The 16,640-nt window shown below is 46.1% G+C and overlaps 1 protein-coding gene across 1 annotated transcript; it reads right to left on the minus strand.

Annotated features, from left to right (window-relative positions):
- Positions 1 to 351: 351 nt before the first annotated feature.
- On the minus strand, positions 352 to 16,489 carry PPIH (peptidylprolyl isomerase H). The gene is made up of 10 exons (XM_029948833.1): positions 16,380 to 16,489; positions 15,990 to 16,054; positions 15,658 to 15,681; positions 15,339 to 15,383; positions 15,036 to 15,078; positions 10,998 to 11,090; positions 7,529 to 7,616; positions 7,025 to 7,065; positions 6,134 to 6,222; positions 352 to 539 (listed from the first exon to the last, which is right to left on the minus strand). The coding sequence occupies exons 1-9, from the start codon at positions 16,443 to 16,445 to the stop codon at positions 6,154 to 6,156; spliced, it is 534 nt and encodes a 177-aa protein (XP_029804693.1). The 5' UTR covers positions 16,446 to 16,489; the 3' UTR covers positions 352 to 539; positions 6,134 to 6,153.
- Positions 16,490 to 16,640: the final 151 nt, after the last annotated feature.

Here is a 16,640-nt window from a genome sequence, read left to right on the forward strand (position 1 = left end):
TATTCCCACCTCCTCATGATCAAGACACATTCTACCAAATGGTCTCCCCATCCCAAACTATCCCAAGTTAGTGACCCTTTTCCCACAGGTTCTAGAACCAACCAAACTGAACCTACAGGTTATATCCTTGGAATAAATAGTGCTTCTAGCCCTGGGGCTTTACGGTCTCTGCCTGGCAGCTGGAGCCCGACAGGGACCTGCTCCGACTGCTTGCGGGTCTCAGGCAGCACCTAGTCACAGCCGCAGTTTGCCTCCAGTCGCCACTAGCTTATGGCAAGGGCCAGTCTTCCCTGTCAGAGTGAAGGCGTGAGGAGACAGTCTGTTATTACAACCATTTAAAAACAACATGTGTACAAAACAAAAGCAAAAAAAAACCCACTTTATTTACAGTTGAAAACTTAAACAGAAAATTTTGGGTTCTGAATCTGTGACACTTCCATGGTCTCTTGGTCAAAAAGGGCAGCAGCAGGCAGGGAAGCAGACACAGGGGCCAATCCAGATGATCTTACTCAAGAGCGCCACCCAGAGCCAGGGAAGGCCTACAATGGCAGAGACACGGAAGTGTTAGGGACGGAAGAGGCCCTGGAGCGGGACTCTCCATGGGAGACAACACTCCCCGCTCTTCTCTACACTCCTAACCTGCTTTTCCCAAAAGAGCAGCACTGGTCTGCCTCTTGCCCTGCGCCAGACCTTTGCTTCCCCAGGGTAAAGGTGAGAGGCATATTACACAAGAACCACGAAGAAAGAAACGAATGCTGATAGCCACACATATCATCTCATTTATTTCCCCTTCACAGACTCTGTGCCGTATAAGTAAAGGAGAAAACTAGGGTCCCCAGGGGGTTAACGGTTTGACAGTGATGGGGCTTCCTGGTCTACTTGGCTCCAAAGTCTGTGTGCCTTTTACCAGACCTTGATGGCTCTCTGTGGAACGTCAGAACAAAGAGAAAGCCTTCTTCCTTGCAGGTTTTGGTCCCAGGGTTATAGAGAAAGTAAAGTTCACACCCTCGGTTTATGGCCTTGGAGTTAGCTTTACGAAAAGAACAGAGTGAGTACACTCAGAAACTTGGTCTCCCTCTCCCTACACATGGCTACACCCCTTTTCCTCCAGGGCCTCCTGGTATCATACTGTAGGCTCAGACAGAAGTTTAACCCTGGGCCCCCACGCAGAATGTACAAAATGCGCTTAATAAATGCGCTTTGCGAGTCCCAGGGTGCTCCAGGACCTAAGCTCTATCATCGACCAGGCACTGTGAGTATCAGTCAGCATGGTCTCTGCCTCAAGAGTTCTGTCTAGAGAAAACCAGGCCAACACATTAGTGATATGCTGTGTTAATGCTGTGTAGAAAGATGAACCAAGTGCTGTGGGAGCACCCAGGAAGGCACTGGTGACTGTGCCTAGACCTGGGAGGAGATGGAGCGACCAGGAGTGATTGACAGACTGATGTTAGCCACATGCTTCTGGAAGCAGCTGAGAGGAACAAGGATCTGTTAAAACTATGCACATACAGTACATATTTCTCTTATAGGATACGTGCTCAATATAGAAATGTCAAGCATATACACGATACTAGCAACGGGAAAAAAGGGCTCTGCTCTCTCCACACTGCAGAAGTAACCATTACTAACAGTTGGCTATATATTACTACATAAGATCTGAAACAGTTACTCAAATGTACTCAATCTTGACTTTGTCACTTAATGTACCCCAGAAATCTGCCAACACATCCAGATCTACCTTTAAGGCTATGTGGTAGTTTGCTGGCGTGGTGTACCTCAACGTGTGTGACACCTGACTGCAAGGCTGGAAGGTCTGCCTTTGTACTGGACCGGACTGGAATGGTGCCATTTCCCCCTCCCCTCCCTTTTTTTAGCTGGCAGGGCTTAGGTCTTTCAGGGTAGGGAACAAACAGTGTCACACGCCCAGCAAGCATGCAAATATTTGCTGCCAAATCTCTGGAGCTCCCTAGACCCGTATTTTCACAGGGAACCTATTCTCTGGCCTGGCCTGCTACATCGCACACCTTGGTGGCCTCAGCTTACCCGCCATGTTGCTGCCAGAATCATCTTCAGAATAAGAAAATTCAATCACAATGCTTTCCTGCTCAAAATTCTCCAGTGGCTCCCATTGGCTGGTACTTTTTGGAGGGCCAGGCTCCCTTTTGAGAACCCCGGGAGTATAATGGACTCTCAGCCCAGGGGGAGAAAAGGTGCATACGCCTAAAGCCTACCCTCAGGATAACATTTGAATGTGTCAGCCTGCACTGGTTCTTGCCACTGGCCCTGGCCTCCACCAGCCTTACCCTCTGCTTTTCTTTCATACCTTCCTGCTTTGGCCATATGGCATTATTAGCAGTGTCCCTTACACTTCGCTCATGCTGTTCCCTCTGCCCGGAATGCCTTCCGTTTTAGCCACCAGAGACACTCTTCTTTCATGTACTCAGCCAAAGCACTGTCTCTTCTGTAGTCTTCCCGAAGCACTCCAGGCAGACACAGGCATTCAGCTTCCCTTACGTTTTCCAGTCCAGTGCTTTACTCTACTGTAATTGTCAGTTTCCTCAAGAGACTGAGTTCCTTGAAGGCAGGGACTGGGCTTTTCAAATTTGCAGCCTCATATGCAGCATGGGACCCATCTCAAGTAAGTGGTGCTTAGTTGTGGAAGGAATCAAGGACCGGTCCATGTGCCACCAACATGTCTTTCATAACCTTCGTCTAGAGTAACATATCACATCTACAGGTAATCCCAGAAGCCGGGGGACAGTGTGTCCTAAACCTCAGTCATTCCAACAGCACCGTCACCAATGTCCTCATAACCACCATCCACAAGGATAATTTTTAACATAATCACAATTTTAATAATGTCTCACTGTGTTATAATAACTGTAAAATTACGTGTTGCGCTAATTATATATTTTTTCTAAGATGCAAATGTTAAAAGATACTCATCACAGCACTCCCTAAAGCAGTGTTACCCACATTTCTCTGATAAGAAGCATCTTAGATGCTTATTACAAACACAGCATCCGGGATCCTGCCTCAAACCCACTCACTCAGACTCTCCAGGGGAAGAATTGGCAATTAGTAGGCTTAACAAATGCTCCCAAGTGATTTGATTCTTAGGGAAATTTGGGAAACACTGACAGAGAAAAGCTATCTACTGCTTGCTACAGGCACCAGGTCTGCGGATAACTGGAAGGGCAACAATTCACACCAGCCGGGTTGCCAGAGCTCACAGCCACTCTCTATTCCCAGAGACTCTCCGGCTTTCAAAACAGAGGTTCCATCAGCCCCCGGGTGGTTGTAAGGAGCAAAGAACCCAGTTCAGACTAGAGCAGGTGAACCCTGCGGGCCAAGGTTCACTTATGTATCCCGAACCAAATTCCTCATAAAAAGCTTTCACAGGACCCACAGAGATAAAAGTGTGGTTTTACATCTACATGTACATGTACATCTCTACATCTAGAGTTGTACAGAAAACTTCATCCTCACTAAGACCAAAGTCCGGACGTAAGGCAAAACACAGAAGCTCTAGAATGAAGTGCTTTCCGGGAGGCAGTGCTGATAGAGTCACTGCACCTGTCTTCTATCTCCGTCCCATCTTCTTTTATTTCCAGTGCCTAGGCACACAGCCCCACATGCACGATTAGGTGATACTTGGATTCCTGCTGGACCAGGACCACCAAGAGAGGATCTCCTGCGTCTTTTCTGATTGGAATATGGTGGCTTCTCAACGAAAAAGCAGGCTCTGTTATTCTCCTATAGCCTTGCCGCTCAAAGTTGGCATCAGCATCTCCCGAGGGCTGGTCAGAAATGCAAAATCTCTGGCCTCATCCAGACCCACTGAACTAGAAGCAGCACTTTAACAAGATCTCCTGGTGATTCTAAGGGCAGTAAAGTTTGAGAAGTACTGCTCAATAGGGCTTGAAAACAGCATCTGTATGTACTGGCTGTCAACCATTATCCTGCCCCAGACAACCTGGGAGAGCTGAAACACTCCTGTGGGGATTAGAGAAGCTCGTAAATTTAACAGCGAGGAAGATAAATAATGGGATGATACTCCTATACTCCCCAGGGAATGACTCTCTACTTTTCCTTACTTTCTCCCACATCACATTACTGAGAAACCCAAAGCAGGGTCCTTTGAGGTCAGACTGCCACCTAGATTCTTTAACACCTTAAAACGTGTGATAAGGATTTTGGGTAAGGTTAAATCAGATCATTCAAGTTCTTAGCTCAATATCTGAGCACAAGAAGTATGCAATAAGTGATAACCACTATTATTATATTGCCCCTAAGCAGCATGGGTGGTTCAGTGGTAGAATTCTCGCCTGCCTAAGCACTAGCTATGAAAGATTCAATTCTGAGTAAGTCAGGGGAGGAGACTATATTCGGAAGTACTATATTTAAATTTAATTAAAATAAAAGAAAATATCCAGCCCTTTGGTCACATCAGCCACATTTCCAGTGGCCAACTGTCATATGTGGCTGGGAGCTGTGTGATGGACATTTCCACTGCCACAGAAAGGACTTTCTCCTGGACAGTTCTGGTCTAGAAGCCTCTGGAGCATCAGCTGGCCGCTGGGGGATCTGTCCTGCTTGGGCTGCAGGCTGAGAAGAGAGGCTTCCATGGGGGCAAAGGGTTACATGCCGTTTGCTACTCAGGGACTCGGAGGGGAGGGTTGTGAGCACCATGCTCCGAAATCAACCCCCAACAAAAATGGCTGCTAACTTTCGGTCAGGGACTCAGAAAAATACGGAAAAGAGGCCCCAAACAAAAAATGTCTAAACTTAAGTCTTTTCATCTCTGTCCTCCAGTAGTGATCAGGGGTCAATCCTTAAAAGGAAAAGGACCTGGTAGCTTAACTTAGATTCAGCAACAAAAGAAGTGGGAGAAGGAGGGAAATGCCAGACACTCCTGAAGAGGGACAGCAGGTTGAGCCCTAGGGACCCCCAGTACTGGTAGAAGAGACAGCTCAGGGTGTCACCTGTGCCTGAGAAGGGACCATCTGGCTGGACGAGAGGACCACATGCAGCTCTGGCACACACTTGTGCATGCCTCTCTTTGCATTTGCTAACACCAGTTCCCTGCCTAAAATGTCTGACATTCTCCCTCTCTATTAACTCATGTTGTAAATTTTTAATAAATGCCTGTGAGTGCCAGATGCTATGAACACAAATTAAGTCACAGATAGAGGTATGTACAGTCATTAAAATGGTCTGACATTTGACTAGATCTTCATTCAGAAAAAAAAAAGGCAGAGAAAAGAAAAGTAAATTCTAGATAATTTTTAAGTATATAAATAAAATCATAGAAATATTAGAAAAACTACAAACGAATTATGACCTGAGATATGAAGGACTTTCTTAAAGAAGACAAGCACAAAAGACGTAAGAGAAAAGACTGGTAAGTTTTACCTCATCAAAATCTAGAACCTCTGTTTAACAAAGGACATCACCAAAGTTAAGATAAGCAACACACTGTTAGTTTTCTGCTTAAAATACATTCTGGAAAAAATAGTCACAACATATAAAATAAAGAACAAAGACTCAGAATGTATAACTATTCGAATCATAAGAGAAGGGTAAAATTAGCTATATACTACAAACATAGTATCTTGTCAGGTTTTTTTTTCAGTTTGTTTATTTTGAGAGAAAGAGAGAGAGAGAGAGAGAGAGAGAGAGCGAGCGAGCAGGGGAGAAGCAGAGAGAGAGAATCCCAAGCAGGTTCCACACTCACAAACTGTGAGATCACGACCTGAACCGAAATCACAAACTGTGAGATCATGACCTGAACCGAAATCAAGAGTTGGACGCTTAACCAATCAACCCAGGCACCCTTTTTAATTTTTTTGTTTCTTTATCTATTGGTTTTCAGGTTGATACTCTGTAAACCACAAAGTGGTAGGAGTAAAATGCCCTAATAACCCTTTCTCTTTAGATCTTAAAATGAGCATAAGAAATCAGGATTATCTCCATTTAACAGATGAGGAGACAGGCTCAGAGAAGGGAAGTGATTTCCCAAGGTCACAGAGAGGAAATGGGCTCAATCCCCACGTTTTCAAGTCTAAAGTTCCTTCCACTAGACCATGCTGACTTCACTGGGGACTCCTAACCAGGAAAAAGACACACGTACCTGATCCATCTCGCTCTGGACTACATCTCCCCACACTGTGAGATCACCACAGGTAGTTTGGGCTTATTGTTGGGGCCTGTGGGAACATTCTAGGAAAGAAAGCACAGTGGAGAGTCATCGACTCAGACACATACTCACCAAACATTTGCTGATGCCTGCCAGCCCCTGTGCTAAGGACCGAGAGAGACTGAAATGGTAACAGTCCATGCCTGTTCTAGCAGGAGGGTACAGATAATCCAGATCAAAAAGAAAATGTACCACATTTAAAAAATAGCAAACTTATGATATGTAACAATGTACTAAGTTATAAGAGGGTTTATACAACAGGGCAGAGGAAGCAACTAAACAGGTCAGGGAAAGATTCACACAAGAGAGGACATTCGAGCTGGGCCTAGAAGGACCAATGGGATCCCACCAGGAGAAAAAGAAAGAAGAAGAGCCTTCCAGTGGCGGAAACAGCATGAGCAAACGTTCAGGGGCAGGAAGCAGCAAGAGGCAGGAACTCGTATGGCATATTTGAGTGAGTGGCCTGCTGTGACTGGAATATGGAGGCAACAGAGGGAGAAGAGGCTGTGGAGAGGTAGCGGGGACCGGGTCATGAAGGACCTTGAATTCAGTGCTGAGTAGGATTTTATCAAGTAGGTGAAGGGGCCCCCAGAGGCCAAACTTCAGTCTGCACTAGAAGCAAACCTACAGGTCAAGAAAACGGAGGTGGGGGGCCTTTACTCCTTCTGTACTCCTCCCTCTTCCTGAAGGAGCCCATGCAACTGGAGGCAGGAAAGACTGGGCCTACCATGCGGGAGCCCTCTCCTGGCACTCTAGCCTCTCCACACTAGTCAGGTGCTACTGGACCAGAATGGCCAAGAGAGAGGTAATCAAGATAGGACTCACCTCAATCTTTCGCATCACTAGAAGTCCGTCAATGATTTTTCCTGTGGGAAGAGTACGAGTTGGACTTTATTACTCTCATATGCCTAGCATTTTCCAACTTGCAATGTCCACCCTTAGCCATCATCTCATTTGATCCTCATACGGCCATCAGAAAATTGGGTCTTGATGGAAGTGAAATGATTTGCCCAAGGTCACAGTTCATAAGGAGCAGAGTACTAGGTCTGAGTGAGTGCAAAGCCCCACTCTACCATGCTGCCTCTGTGGGGCATTTCTTAAGTGGTACCATCTGGGTGCACCCCAGACACACACATCACCCAAGGGTGATGCATGCTACATCACACAGCCCTCTGCCCTTCCCTCTAGCTCTCTCCACCTCCCGTCGCTTCCGCCTTCCCAGCAGTTACACCAGTGGGCACTCTTGGTCTGGAGTCTGGGGGGTGGCTCCTTTGGACGTCCCACACTGGGTGAACGGGGCCTGGACTCCAGGACAGGAGCAGGACTCACCAAACACTACATGCTTCCCATCCAGCCAATCACATTTCGAGCAGGTGATGAAGAACTGGCAGCCATTTGTGCTGGGACCACTGTTTGCCTGACAGAAACCAAATAAACCTTCAGTGAGTTTTCCTGGCCATGCTGGCCGAAGGGTGAGATTCCCCGATTCCCTTCTTTCAGCAAACCTTACGGAGTATCTATTATAAGCAGTTCCTGAGCTAGAATCCAACGCTACAGAGATAAATAGGATACACATTCTCTGCCGTCAAGGAGCTAGATTTTTGAATAAATGTGCAATTCTCCAGCAGGGTGAATTTTTATTAAGGAACAATTGTTCCTGGGGCCTGATTTGCTGTATTTAATCCAGTACCGGTTATAACTGGATTACAGTTACAAATTAGATACCAGTGAGAAAAAGCCTGTTGCCTACGCCATAAACTCTGTCTGAATAGCTTTGTACTGCATCATAACAATGGTAATAAAAAAGTTTAAGAAGCTGGGAGAAGTTGCTAGGCTACTGCTATACTAGGAAAAAAAAGACTGCATGTAATCAATGATGTTTGCTTTTCAGAGCTATACCCAAATCTTTTATTATTGAATTTTATAGGAAGTATTTTTTTTATTGAGAATCTGAACGTCTCCAGCCATATCCCATCTCCTCCCCTGAAGTTCTTTCTGTATCTTTACACTTAGATTTATAATGCACTGCAAAAGACTAGGCTTGTATTACAAAGCAGAGTAATACTTTATAAAGCGATATTGGACTTTCATAGGAAGTGTACTTTCGTACTTTACAGGTTGATACCACTAAACTGCCTTTAATATGCTAAATTCAGACTTCTGTACAGCAACAAATCTAAGTTACCTTTCAATAGCACTGCCTTACTGTCTAAGTCTGTGAACATTTTATTGCATACTTCCTTTATTTTGGAAAAAAGGAGTGGAAAATGGGAAACTGAAAGTACTATTAAAAGTATAGGTCTCCTAAAATTAATATGACTACGGCAGAACCGGAAATTATTAGATAGGTCACTAGCAGTAAACAGATGCTTAATGGATTTAAATTGGTTGATTCTGTGTTCAACCATGCAAGAATAAAAATGTGTATGAAATACATTAAAGACAGTCCAGGGATACATTCTCACTAGGGATTTTATATTTTACTTAGAAATGTTGGGGCTGCCTGAATGGCTCAGTTGGTTGAGTGTCCGGCTCTTGATTTTGGCTCAGGTCATGATCTCGCGGTTTGTGGGCTTGGGCCCCCCCATCAGGCTCCATGCTGGTAGTGAGTGAGTAAGCCTGATTGGGAGTCTCTGTCTCTGTGTCTGTCTCTCTTTCTCTCCTTCTCTCTGCTCCTCTGCCCACCTTCCCTCAAACCCCGCCCCCCTGCATATACTCTCTCAAAATAAATAATTAAACTTTAAGAAAAATACTTCATGTCAGTAGATGAGGCTACTCTTGGCTTTTGTGCATATATTTAGGACCGGTTCACAGGAAATGCCTGAGGGGGTGCCTGAGCGGTCACGGCAGGTGGGTGCTGTGGAACTTCCCAGGGCTTGCAATTCTTTCATTTCAGTCAAGCTTTCCACCAAACAATCTACCCAACTTAACTAGCTGCTTGCTGTATAAACATTTATTAGCAAGCAGGCAGGAGAAAAGTCATAGATGCTTTCATAGCTCAGGGGACACACTCTGCCCTTTGCCGCTCATTTATTCATTCTCTCAGGCGGCATGGCTTACTACTTCGGAGAAGCAGCTCTGAAGCCAGATGATGACCTAGCCGGAATCCCAGCTCCACCACTGACGGTGCGACCTTGGTTTAGTCCCATAATTGCTCTGTGCCTCAATATCCTCATTTGTACCTATTTCATAGGGATTTGAGAGGATTAAAATAAATTAATGCAAATAAGGTGCTTGTTGAGTAATTGTCCAATAAATGGTAGCCATCACTCTGATTCTCTTTCAGTCCTTCATCAATATCTACTTAGCACCTTTCGGTATCGGGGAGTAAGGCTCAGAGATCAGTGAGGCCCTGTCCCTGCCCTTGAGGAACGCATTATTTAGAGGAGGATGGAAACAAAAACAATTACGCTACAGGACATGTGACAGGACAGCACAACTTCACTGGTGTCAGCCCGAAGGGAGCAGAGACCAATGTTTCCTTCCATTTCTCTGAGTCCTCCATGGATGCTAACATCGTAGCATGCGCCTAGAGGGCTCTAGTCCTCCTGGCAAAGATCCAAGCCCACCGAGACTACTCCTGCAGCATTTACCTGTGCTTCTGGCCTGGCTTTCTGAAAACAGGGGCCTGCACGCTGTTTGCTAGGCTTTAGTGTTTCCCCATCCTCACGGCAGCCTCCTCACCGGCTTCTCTGCCCCCACCTCTCCATTCCCATCTGCCAGGGTCTCCTTTCTAAGTTACAAAGTTGATCACCCCAGCTCAAAAAAGCGCGCACCTCTCCATAACCTGTGAACACAAGTCCACACACTTCATCCTTGAAACGCCATGGCTTTCATTCCGTGGGTCCCTCATGGTACTTTATACTTTATACACAGTACCATGGTACTTAATACACAGTGGCATGAATTACACCACACGGGACTTGTCATTTTGCATGTGTGATTCCCCCATTAGATGTTAAGTGTCACAAGGGCAGGGATCAGCTCTGTATCCTTGTATCCTGCCCTGAGGCCTGACACAGAGTGGGTGTGGGTAAACCTTCACTTGGTGACGGCCCATGTAGATAAGCAGAAGGCGAGGCAGGCAGGATAGGGAGGGTGCCTGTAAATATTGGGCCTGGGGGAGTGGGTGTGGGGAAACTGCCAGGGAAATGGGTGATGAGGGGAGGCAGGGAGGAGACTGCAGCGTGAGAGGGACAGAAGGTGAGACGGGTGAGGAAAAGTGAGGGCATAGTGATTAAGAGGAAGAAGGGGGAGGGAGCAAGAGTAGGCAGATGAGGGGGTTAAGCGGGGCAGGTAGGGGGCTGAGAAAGGCGAGGGAGATGTGGAAGTGGGGGTCTAAGAAGGAAGGGGTGCCAGGCCGAGGGAACACGAATGGTCAGCAAACCCAGAGGAGGACCAGCCAGGAGGCAGCGTGAGTGGGAAACTTGTCTCAGGACTCTGGAGTGGAAGGCCAAGTGCGCAGGCGCTGGGTCCCAACAGCACAGCTGGCTGTGCTCTGAGCAGCAGGGCTGAAGGCCGAGCCACACACCCTCGCTCAAACATAGGTAAGAAAACACACATCAGAGTTCAGATTTGCGCCCCCCACCCCCACCCCCGCCCCAGACTTCTGAGGGCCCAGCCCAACCAAATCAAAGCCAACTGAGGAAGGAGGTAGGTGGCAGAGTTGAGTCCTGGGACAAGTGAGGGAAGTAAAGAACTTGGCTTCCATCCCAAGAGATGGCACTGTGCCTCAAGAGGCACCGACCAACCTGCTGGCTACAAATCTAACCCAAAACCTTGACTGGCCCTCACTTACCATGGAAAGCAGGCCTGGAGCGGAATGCCTAAGTTTAAAATTTTCATCAGCAAATGGCCCCCGGTAAATACTGGCGACTCCAGTACCATCTCCCTGAGCAGAGAGAAAGGACATGTTAGCAGGTTTTGAGTGTTGGGTCCCCCTCCTGGGGCCCTCTGGAGGAATGCTGCTGCCGTGTAACCAACTTTTTAAAGGTGCCCTCTTACTCCTGAAGGTCACTTTGGGAGCTACACCTTTCTGACCCTACTTATGATCAAAGCCAGCCCAGTCCAAGGCACTTGCAGCCCACAGACTGGCTGGGGCATCTCACAGATTGGGTAAAACAGGTCATAGCTGGGCCTCTAGAAAGTTCAGTTAAGACAAGGCAGAGTAGAAAACAATATAGTGATCACATACATAATCCTAACCTCTCCCAAGACTCTCATGCCTGTTGTCATATAAAATTAACCACTTAGGGGCGCCTGGGTGGCTCAGTTGGTTAAGCGTCTGGCTTCAGCACAGGTCATGATCTCATGGTTCATGGGTTCGAGCCCCGCATCGGGCTCTGTGCTGACAGCTCAGAGCCTGGAGCCTGCTTTGGATTCTGTATCTCCCTCTCTCTCTGCCCCTCCCCTGCTCCAGGTGGCTCTCTCTGTCTTTCAAAAATAAATAAAAAACATTAAAAAAAATTTTTTTTAATAAAATTACTCACTTAACTGACCACTATGTGCTCCCCCAAACTATGCAGGCAATGGGCTCTTGGAAGCCTAGTCTGTACGGACACCATCCTTCTGACCAAAGTTGATTGATCCAGGGGAGAATGCCTACGCCAACTAAAGTCCCTTCCCTGAGGCTGATGCTCTCTTTGACGCTGAACGTGTATCATGTAAACCAGGAAGCTAGCAGTGAGCATGCTCTGCAAGGTGGACTGGAGAATGGAAAGTGAAGGCAATACACAGGCGTAGAGAGCACCAGAGAAACAGAGAGAAAAGACTGCCTTGGTCCTTTGTGGCTTTCCAGTTCCTAGTTCTGTTTCTTCCTTGGGTTTCATGAAACACCTTATCATAAACCCCCAATTTCTGCTTAAACGAGCTTTATTTGCATGATCTCTTTGCTCTCCCAGTAACTGTGTGGAATACACGCTATCATCTTCCTCATTTTTCAAGTGAGCAAACTTATGTCAGGGTCATAAAGCAACTTGACCACAGCCATATTTGCAGTGCCTTAATCAGAATCCCTGGGGTCGAAAGCTAATACTGAGAAGGTGCCTGCCAAAAGACCAATCTCTTCCAGCCAAAGAATAGTGGGTGAAGGCAGAAAGGAAAAGCACCGACCTAGGGCAGAATCAAAGGGCCTGTATGGGGGCAAAGATTACCAAAGGGTATTAACATAGGCCAGAGAAGGAAGAAGGCTGTCCAGATCAAACCTTTATTTGACTAAAAATTATCAAAAAAAACTAAGCTCTGTATGGTGGAAAGGCCTGGATGTAGTTCCAGATAATCATTTATAAGCTGGGAAAGTCACTTCCCTTCACTGAGCTTCAACTTCCTCAACTATCAGGTGAAGATGAAATCTCCTGTTGTTTACAGTGTTGCCATCAAGATCCAATTAAACAGTGTCTGAGAGGGGCACCTCGGCAGCTCAGGCGGTGAGCTCAGGTCATGATCTCACGGTTCGTGAGTTCAAGTCCCACATCGGACTGACAGCTTGGAGCCTAGAGCCTGCTTCAGAGGCTGTGTCTCCCTCTATCTGCCCCTCCCCTGCTTGCTCTCTCTCCCTCCCTCTCTCTCTCAAAAATAAAACAAAACATTAAATAAAAATTAAAAATAACAACTAATGTCTGAGAAAAGACCTTGCAATTGATACACAATTATATAAATGTGAGCTGTTATGTCTTTAACTCCACATAAATACCTACATATACACAGAAGGAAGAGAAAAACAAGTTCATTTCCAATTTCCCAACAAACCCGGGGGACAAATCAGTTATCACATCATTCTCTATAAATACATGATCAGTTGCTCTCCAGGAGCCAGAGTAGGGAAAATGACAAAATTAATTTCAATGCAAACAATAGAAAGCAACTTAATTCTTAAGAATAGTGGATTGAGCAAATAAATTCAGTATCTATTCATAATGGAATATAAGTGGCTTTGAGAAGAATGGGTTAATGGCAAGGGAAAATGTAGACAATTATTAAATATAAAAAATTAAAATATATACATCTTACATCTGTTAAAAGTTATATGTGACACACATACACGTGCAACAATGAGAATGGCAGCTATAAACTAAAATGTCAAGAATATATTCCTAGAGAAGTGAGATTCCTTGAGATAACTTTGCACTTTTGCAACCAGAAAAAAAATTATTAAAACAAAGAAACACATATTCTTGGTCCAACTTTAGAAGGTCTCAGTCCTGCTTCTTCTGCTTCTTGCTCATTCTATTTTTTCCTTCTTAGGAGTGGCTCTGAACAATGTTCCTTGCTGACACAGCCTTCTGGCTGACCAAACTATACTGTCTGGTTCTGGAGCTGTCAGCAAGCGACTAGAATGTGCCTGGCAATGATGCAAGAAGTTGGTCCTGTCCCTGTTAAGACAACATGGTAATACAGGAGCCTAGGGAAGAAAGAAGACAGGGAATAGATTCTTAGCCCTTCTTACTAGCTAACAAAAAAGTATACGGTCACCCAAACCCTCCCACCATCACTTGTAGTCAGGGATTGCAAACTTGAATGCCTACAAGGACAAGCAGCACGAATAAGGGGAGCAGGCGGGAGAGGCTGTGGTGAAATGGCAAGGGCACACCCTGCTTAAAGGGAGGAGTTACATGATTCCAAACTGTTGCTACAGGAGAAATACAGGTCTAGTGAACCCCAATTTTCCATTCTCTAGACAGAAAATGAAACTCTGGAATTTTCTGATGCAATTTCCTAGTTTTACAACATCGCACACATGAAACAAAGTATATCAGAAAGCCTGATTTGGCATAAAATCTCTCCCTTTGTAACCTTCCCTAGATAGGAAAGAGACAGGTCTTTAAAAACTCCTAAGGAGGGGCGCCTGGGTGGCTCAGTTGGTTAAGTGTCAAATTCAGCTCAGGTACTCACAGTGTGAGTTTAAGCCCTGCATCAGGCTCTGTGCTGACAGCTCAGAGCCTGGAGCCTGCTTCATATTCTGTGTCTCCCTCACTTTCTGCCCCTCCCCTGCTTGCACTCTGCCTCTCTCTCTCTCAAAAATAAATAAAACATTAAAAAAACAACAACAACAAATAAAAAACTCCTAAGAGTTAAGCTAAATAAATATACACAGGAGAAAGAATGTCTCCCAGATCCAAGAAAATAGCAACATGACTGACCAAATGGTATTAATAAGAAAGACCATGTACATAAGAGGTTGGCCAAGGACAAAAGTAGGTTTAAGAAGAAAAGATATGGTTTATTCAGCACCCTCCAAGGTCAGAAGAAGGGGATGAGGCTTGGTATGAGAGATATATACAGTCTAGTCACAAGAAAGACATGCTTCGCAGTGAAGAACTATTCCACCAGGCTTTCTTTAAAAAGAGGAAATATCCCTCCAGATCAATCTACCTCTGTTGCTCAGATTCTTTGTCCACTAATCAGTTTCTGATGAAAAACTCAGCTTTCCAGGCATTGTGATACCAGAAGTGGAAGGGAAATGGGGCATAAGCGTTTAGCTCACTGGAAAAGGACTCACTGCCATTTAGAGGGAAAAAAATTGCATCTCATTTCTATCAAAGTTTCATGTGACTAGTTTTGTGTCTCTCATGGATCACCTGATAGGTGTGCTGGAAAAGTTCAGTTTCTGGTCCTTAAAAGGCTAAGATCTGGAAGTCAGTGACTCAATCAAAATGCTGATTAAAGTGGTTATAGAGTAGTAGCCAGCAACCCTAAAGGACATTCCTGTCACCCCCTCCTCTAACTTGGCTTTTGTTTTAAAGCCTTAAAACTGGGCCCTATAGTAAAAATAGCAGTAGCAGCAATAACAAAATACAATATTCCTATAGGTCTTTGACAGCAAAGGAATAGTACTTACATTTACAAAATCCCCACCCTGAATCATGAAATCCTTTATGACCCTGAAACAGAGAATTAAGGATCCTGAGAGAAGGCTCTGTGGTTTAGAAAAACATTGATTTAGTCGTTATACTTTAGATTAACATTTATTTAAAAATAAGATGTTTATCACTTTGGCTTTTTCAAATCAATTGTTGAGTTCACAAAAACATTCCTTCTCAAGATCTAGGAATTATCCTATGGTTTTATTTTCCTTTAAAGAGACTAATCCCCTTAGAAAGTAATTCTAAAAGCCTATAGGGATGGCTTGCCAAGGACTTACCTGTGGAAGGTGCTCCCTTTGTATCCTATTGGAACCCCATCTTTTCTATAACCAAAAAGAAAGAGACTTGGAATGATGACAGGTAATCATAGGCATTTCCAGTTTACCACACACTGGAGTCAAGGGACTCTCCTAAAGATGGTCGGGAAAACAGAGATAAAGAAGGCAAATAAACTGAAGATAGACCCATGGGGGTATTACCTATTACTGTCACCAATAATCATTCAAGGCCTGCTGGTGGTTCCCCCCCAAAACCCCACTGCAGCCCCAGGACACCCTTCAGGAGCAAGCAGAGAAATCAACCACGTCTGAGACTGACCTGAATTCTCCAGTGCAGAACTGCCTGAAAGGGAAAGGAGTGAATGATTCAGTCACCATGACATCACAGCTGAGAGTGCCCTAATATGTGACATTTGCGCCAGCAAGCCCATCAACTGGCCAGCCGACGTCCAGACACCTAAGCATAAGATTAACAACGTAAGTTGACATGGGAACAGTAAAAACGGTGACACTATTTAGCCAGAGCGATACAAAGGGGAACTCAGATCTCAAGGGCAGTGAGCGGACGGTTAGAGGCAGGCAGATGAGTCCGCAGACCAGTCCAGCTACTGCTTTGGTTAATCTGGCAGAGCTGCAGCATCATCTCCTTACCTAAAATTCTCCGCCGTCTTAGGCACAACGTCGGCAAAGAGCTCGATCTTCATGCGGCCAACTTCCTGCAAGCGGCGGGAGACAGTCAGAATGTCCGGTCCAAGACCACCAAGGCCTCTGCGAGCAGGGAACGGGAGGGTCTGACCCCTTTCTCCTGCCTGCCGAGCGGCCTCTCTCACCTCCGCCGAATGGTGCCCATTCCCTCCCCAGGCGAGACCATAGGATGCGCAAGGCTTCAGCTCTCCCTCCCTAGCCACCTCCCCGCAGGTCGTCAGGTTCGGGTCCAGTATCGCCATCTGGCTTCTCGAATCCACTATCCCTGGGTGGGTGAGATCTTCCTGACTGGCCCCGTGCAGTGTCCCTTGGGCGCACCGGCTGCCTGGACCTCACCTGGCCACCAATGCTGACATCGAAGAACACCACGGGATTGACAGGGCTTGAATTTGCCACCGCCATGGCTGCGACCCGGAAGCAGAAGTCGGCGTCCCCCGGTTCCGGCGAACCTGTTCCCCGCTCAGCCGGGTTGACTCTCCTGCGCAGGCGCTGGGAGATCCAATCGAGGCCGGGCCCAGCCCCCCGGAAGCCCTGCCCCGCGTCCCCTATCCCCCCGCCCTCTCGTGCGAGCGCTCTCTGCGTCTCTCGACGGAATGG

Source organism: Suricata suricatta, chromosome 8 (assembly GCF_006229205.1).
Source record: "Suricata suricatta isolate VVHF042 chromosome 8, meerkat_22Aug2017_6uvM2_HiC, whole genome shotgun sequence".
NCBI lineage: Eukaryota > Metazoa > Chordata > Mammalia > Carnivora > Herpestidae > Suricata > Suricata suricatta.

Coding starts and splice junctions, on each gene's coding strand:
- PPIH (XM_029948833.1), bottom strand. CDS start 16,445: ATGGCGGTGGCAAATTCAAGCCCTGTCAATCCCGTGGTGTTCTTCGAT. Junction 15,384..15,657: donor TTCTGCACTGGAGAATTCAG/GTCAGTCTCAGA, acceptor TTTTGGTTATAG/AAAAGATGGGGTTCCAATAG. Junction 7,617..10,997: donor CTCCAGGCCTGCTTTCCATG/GTAAGTGAGGGC, acceptor GGTTTCTGTCAG/GCAAACAGTGGTCCCAGCAC.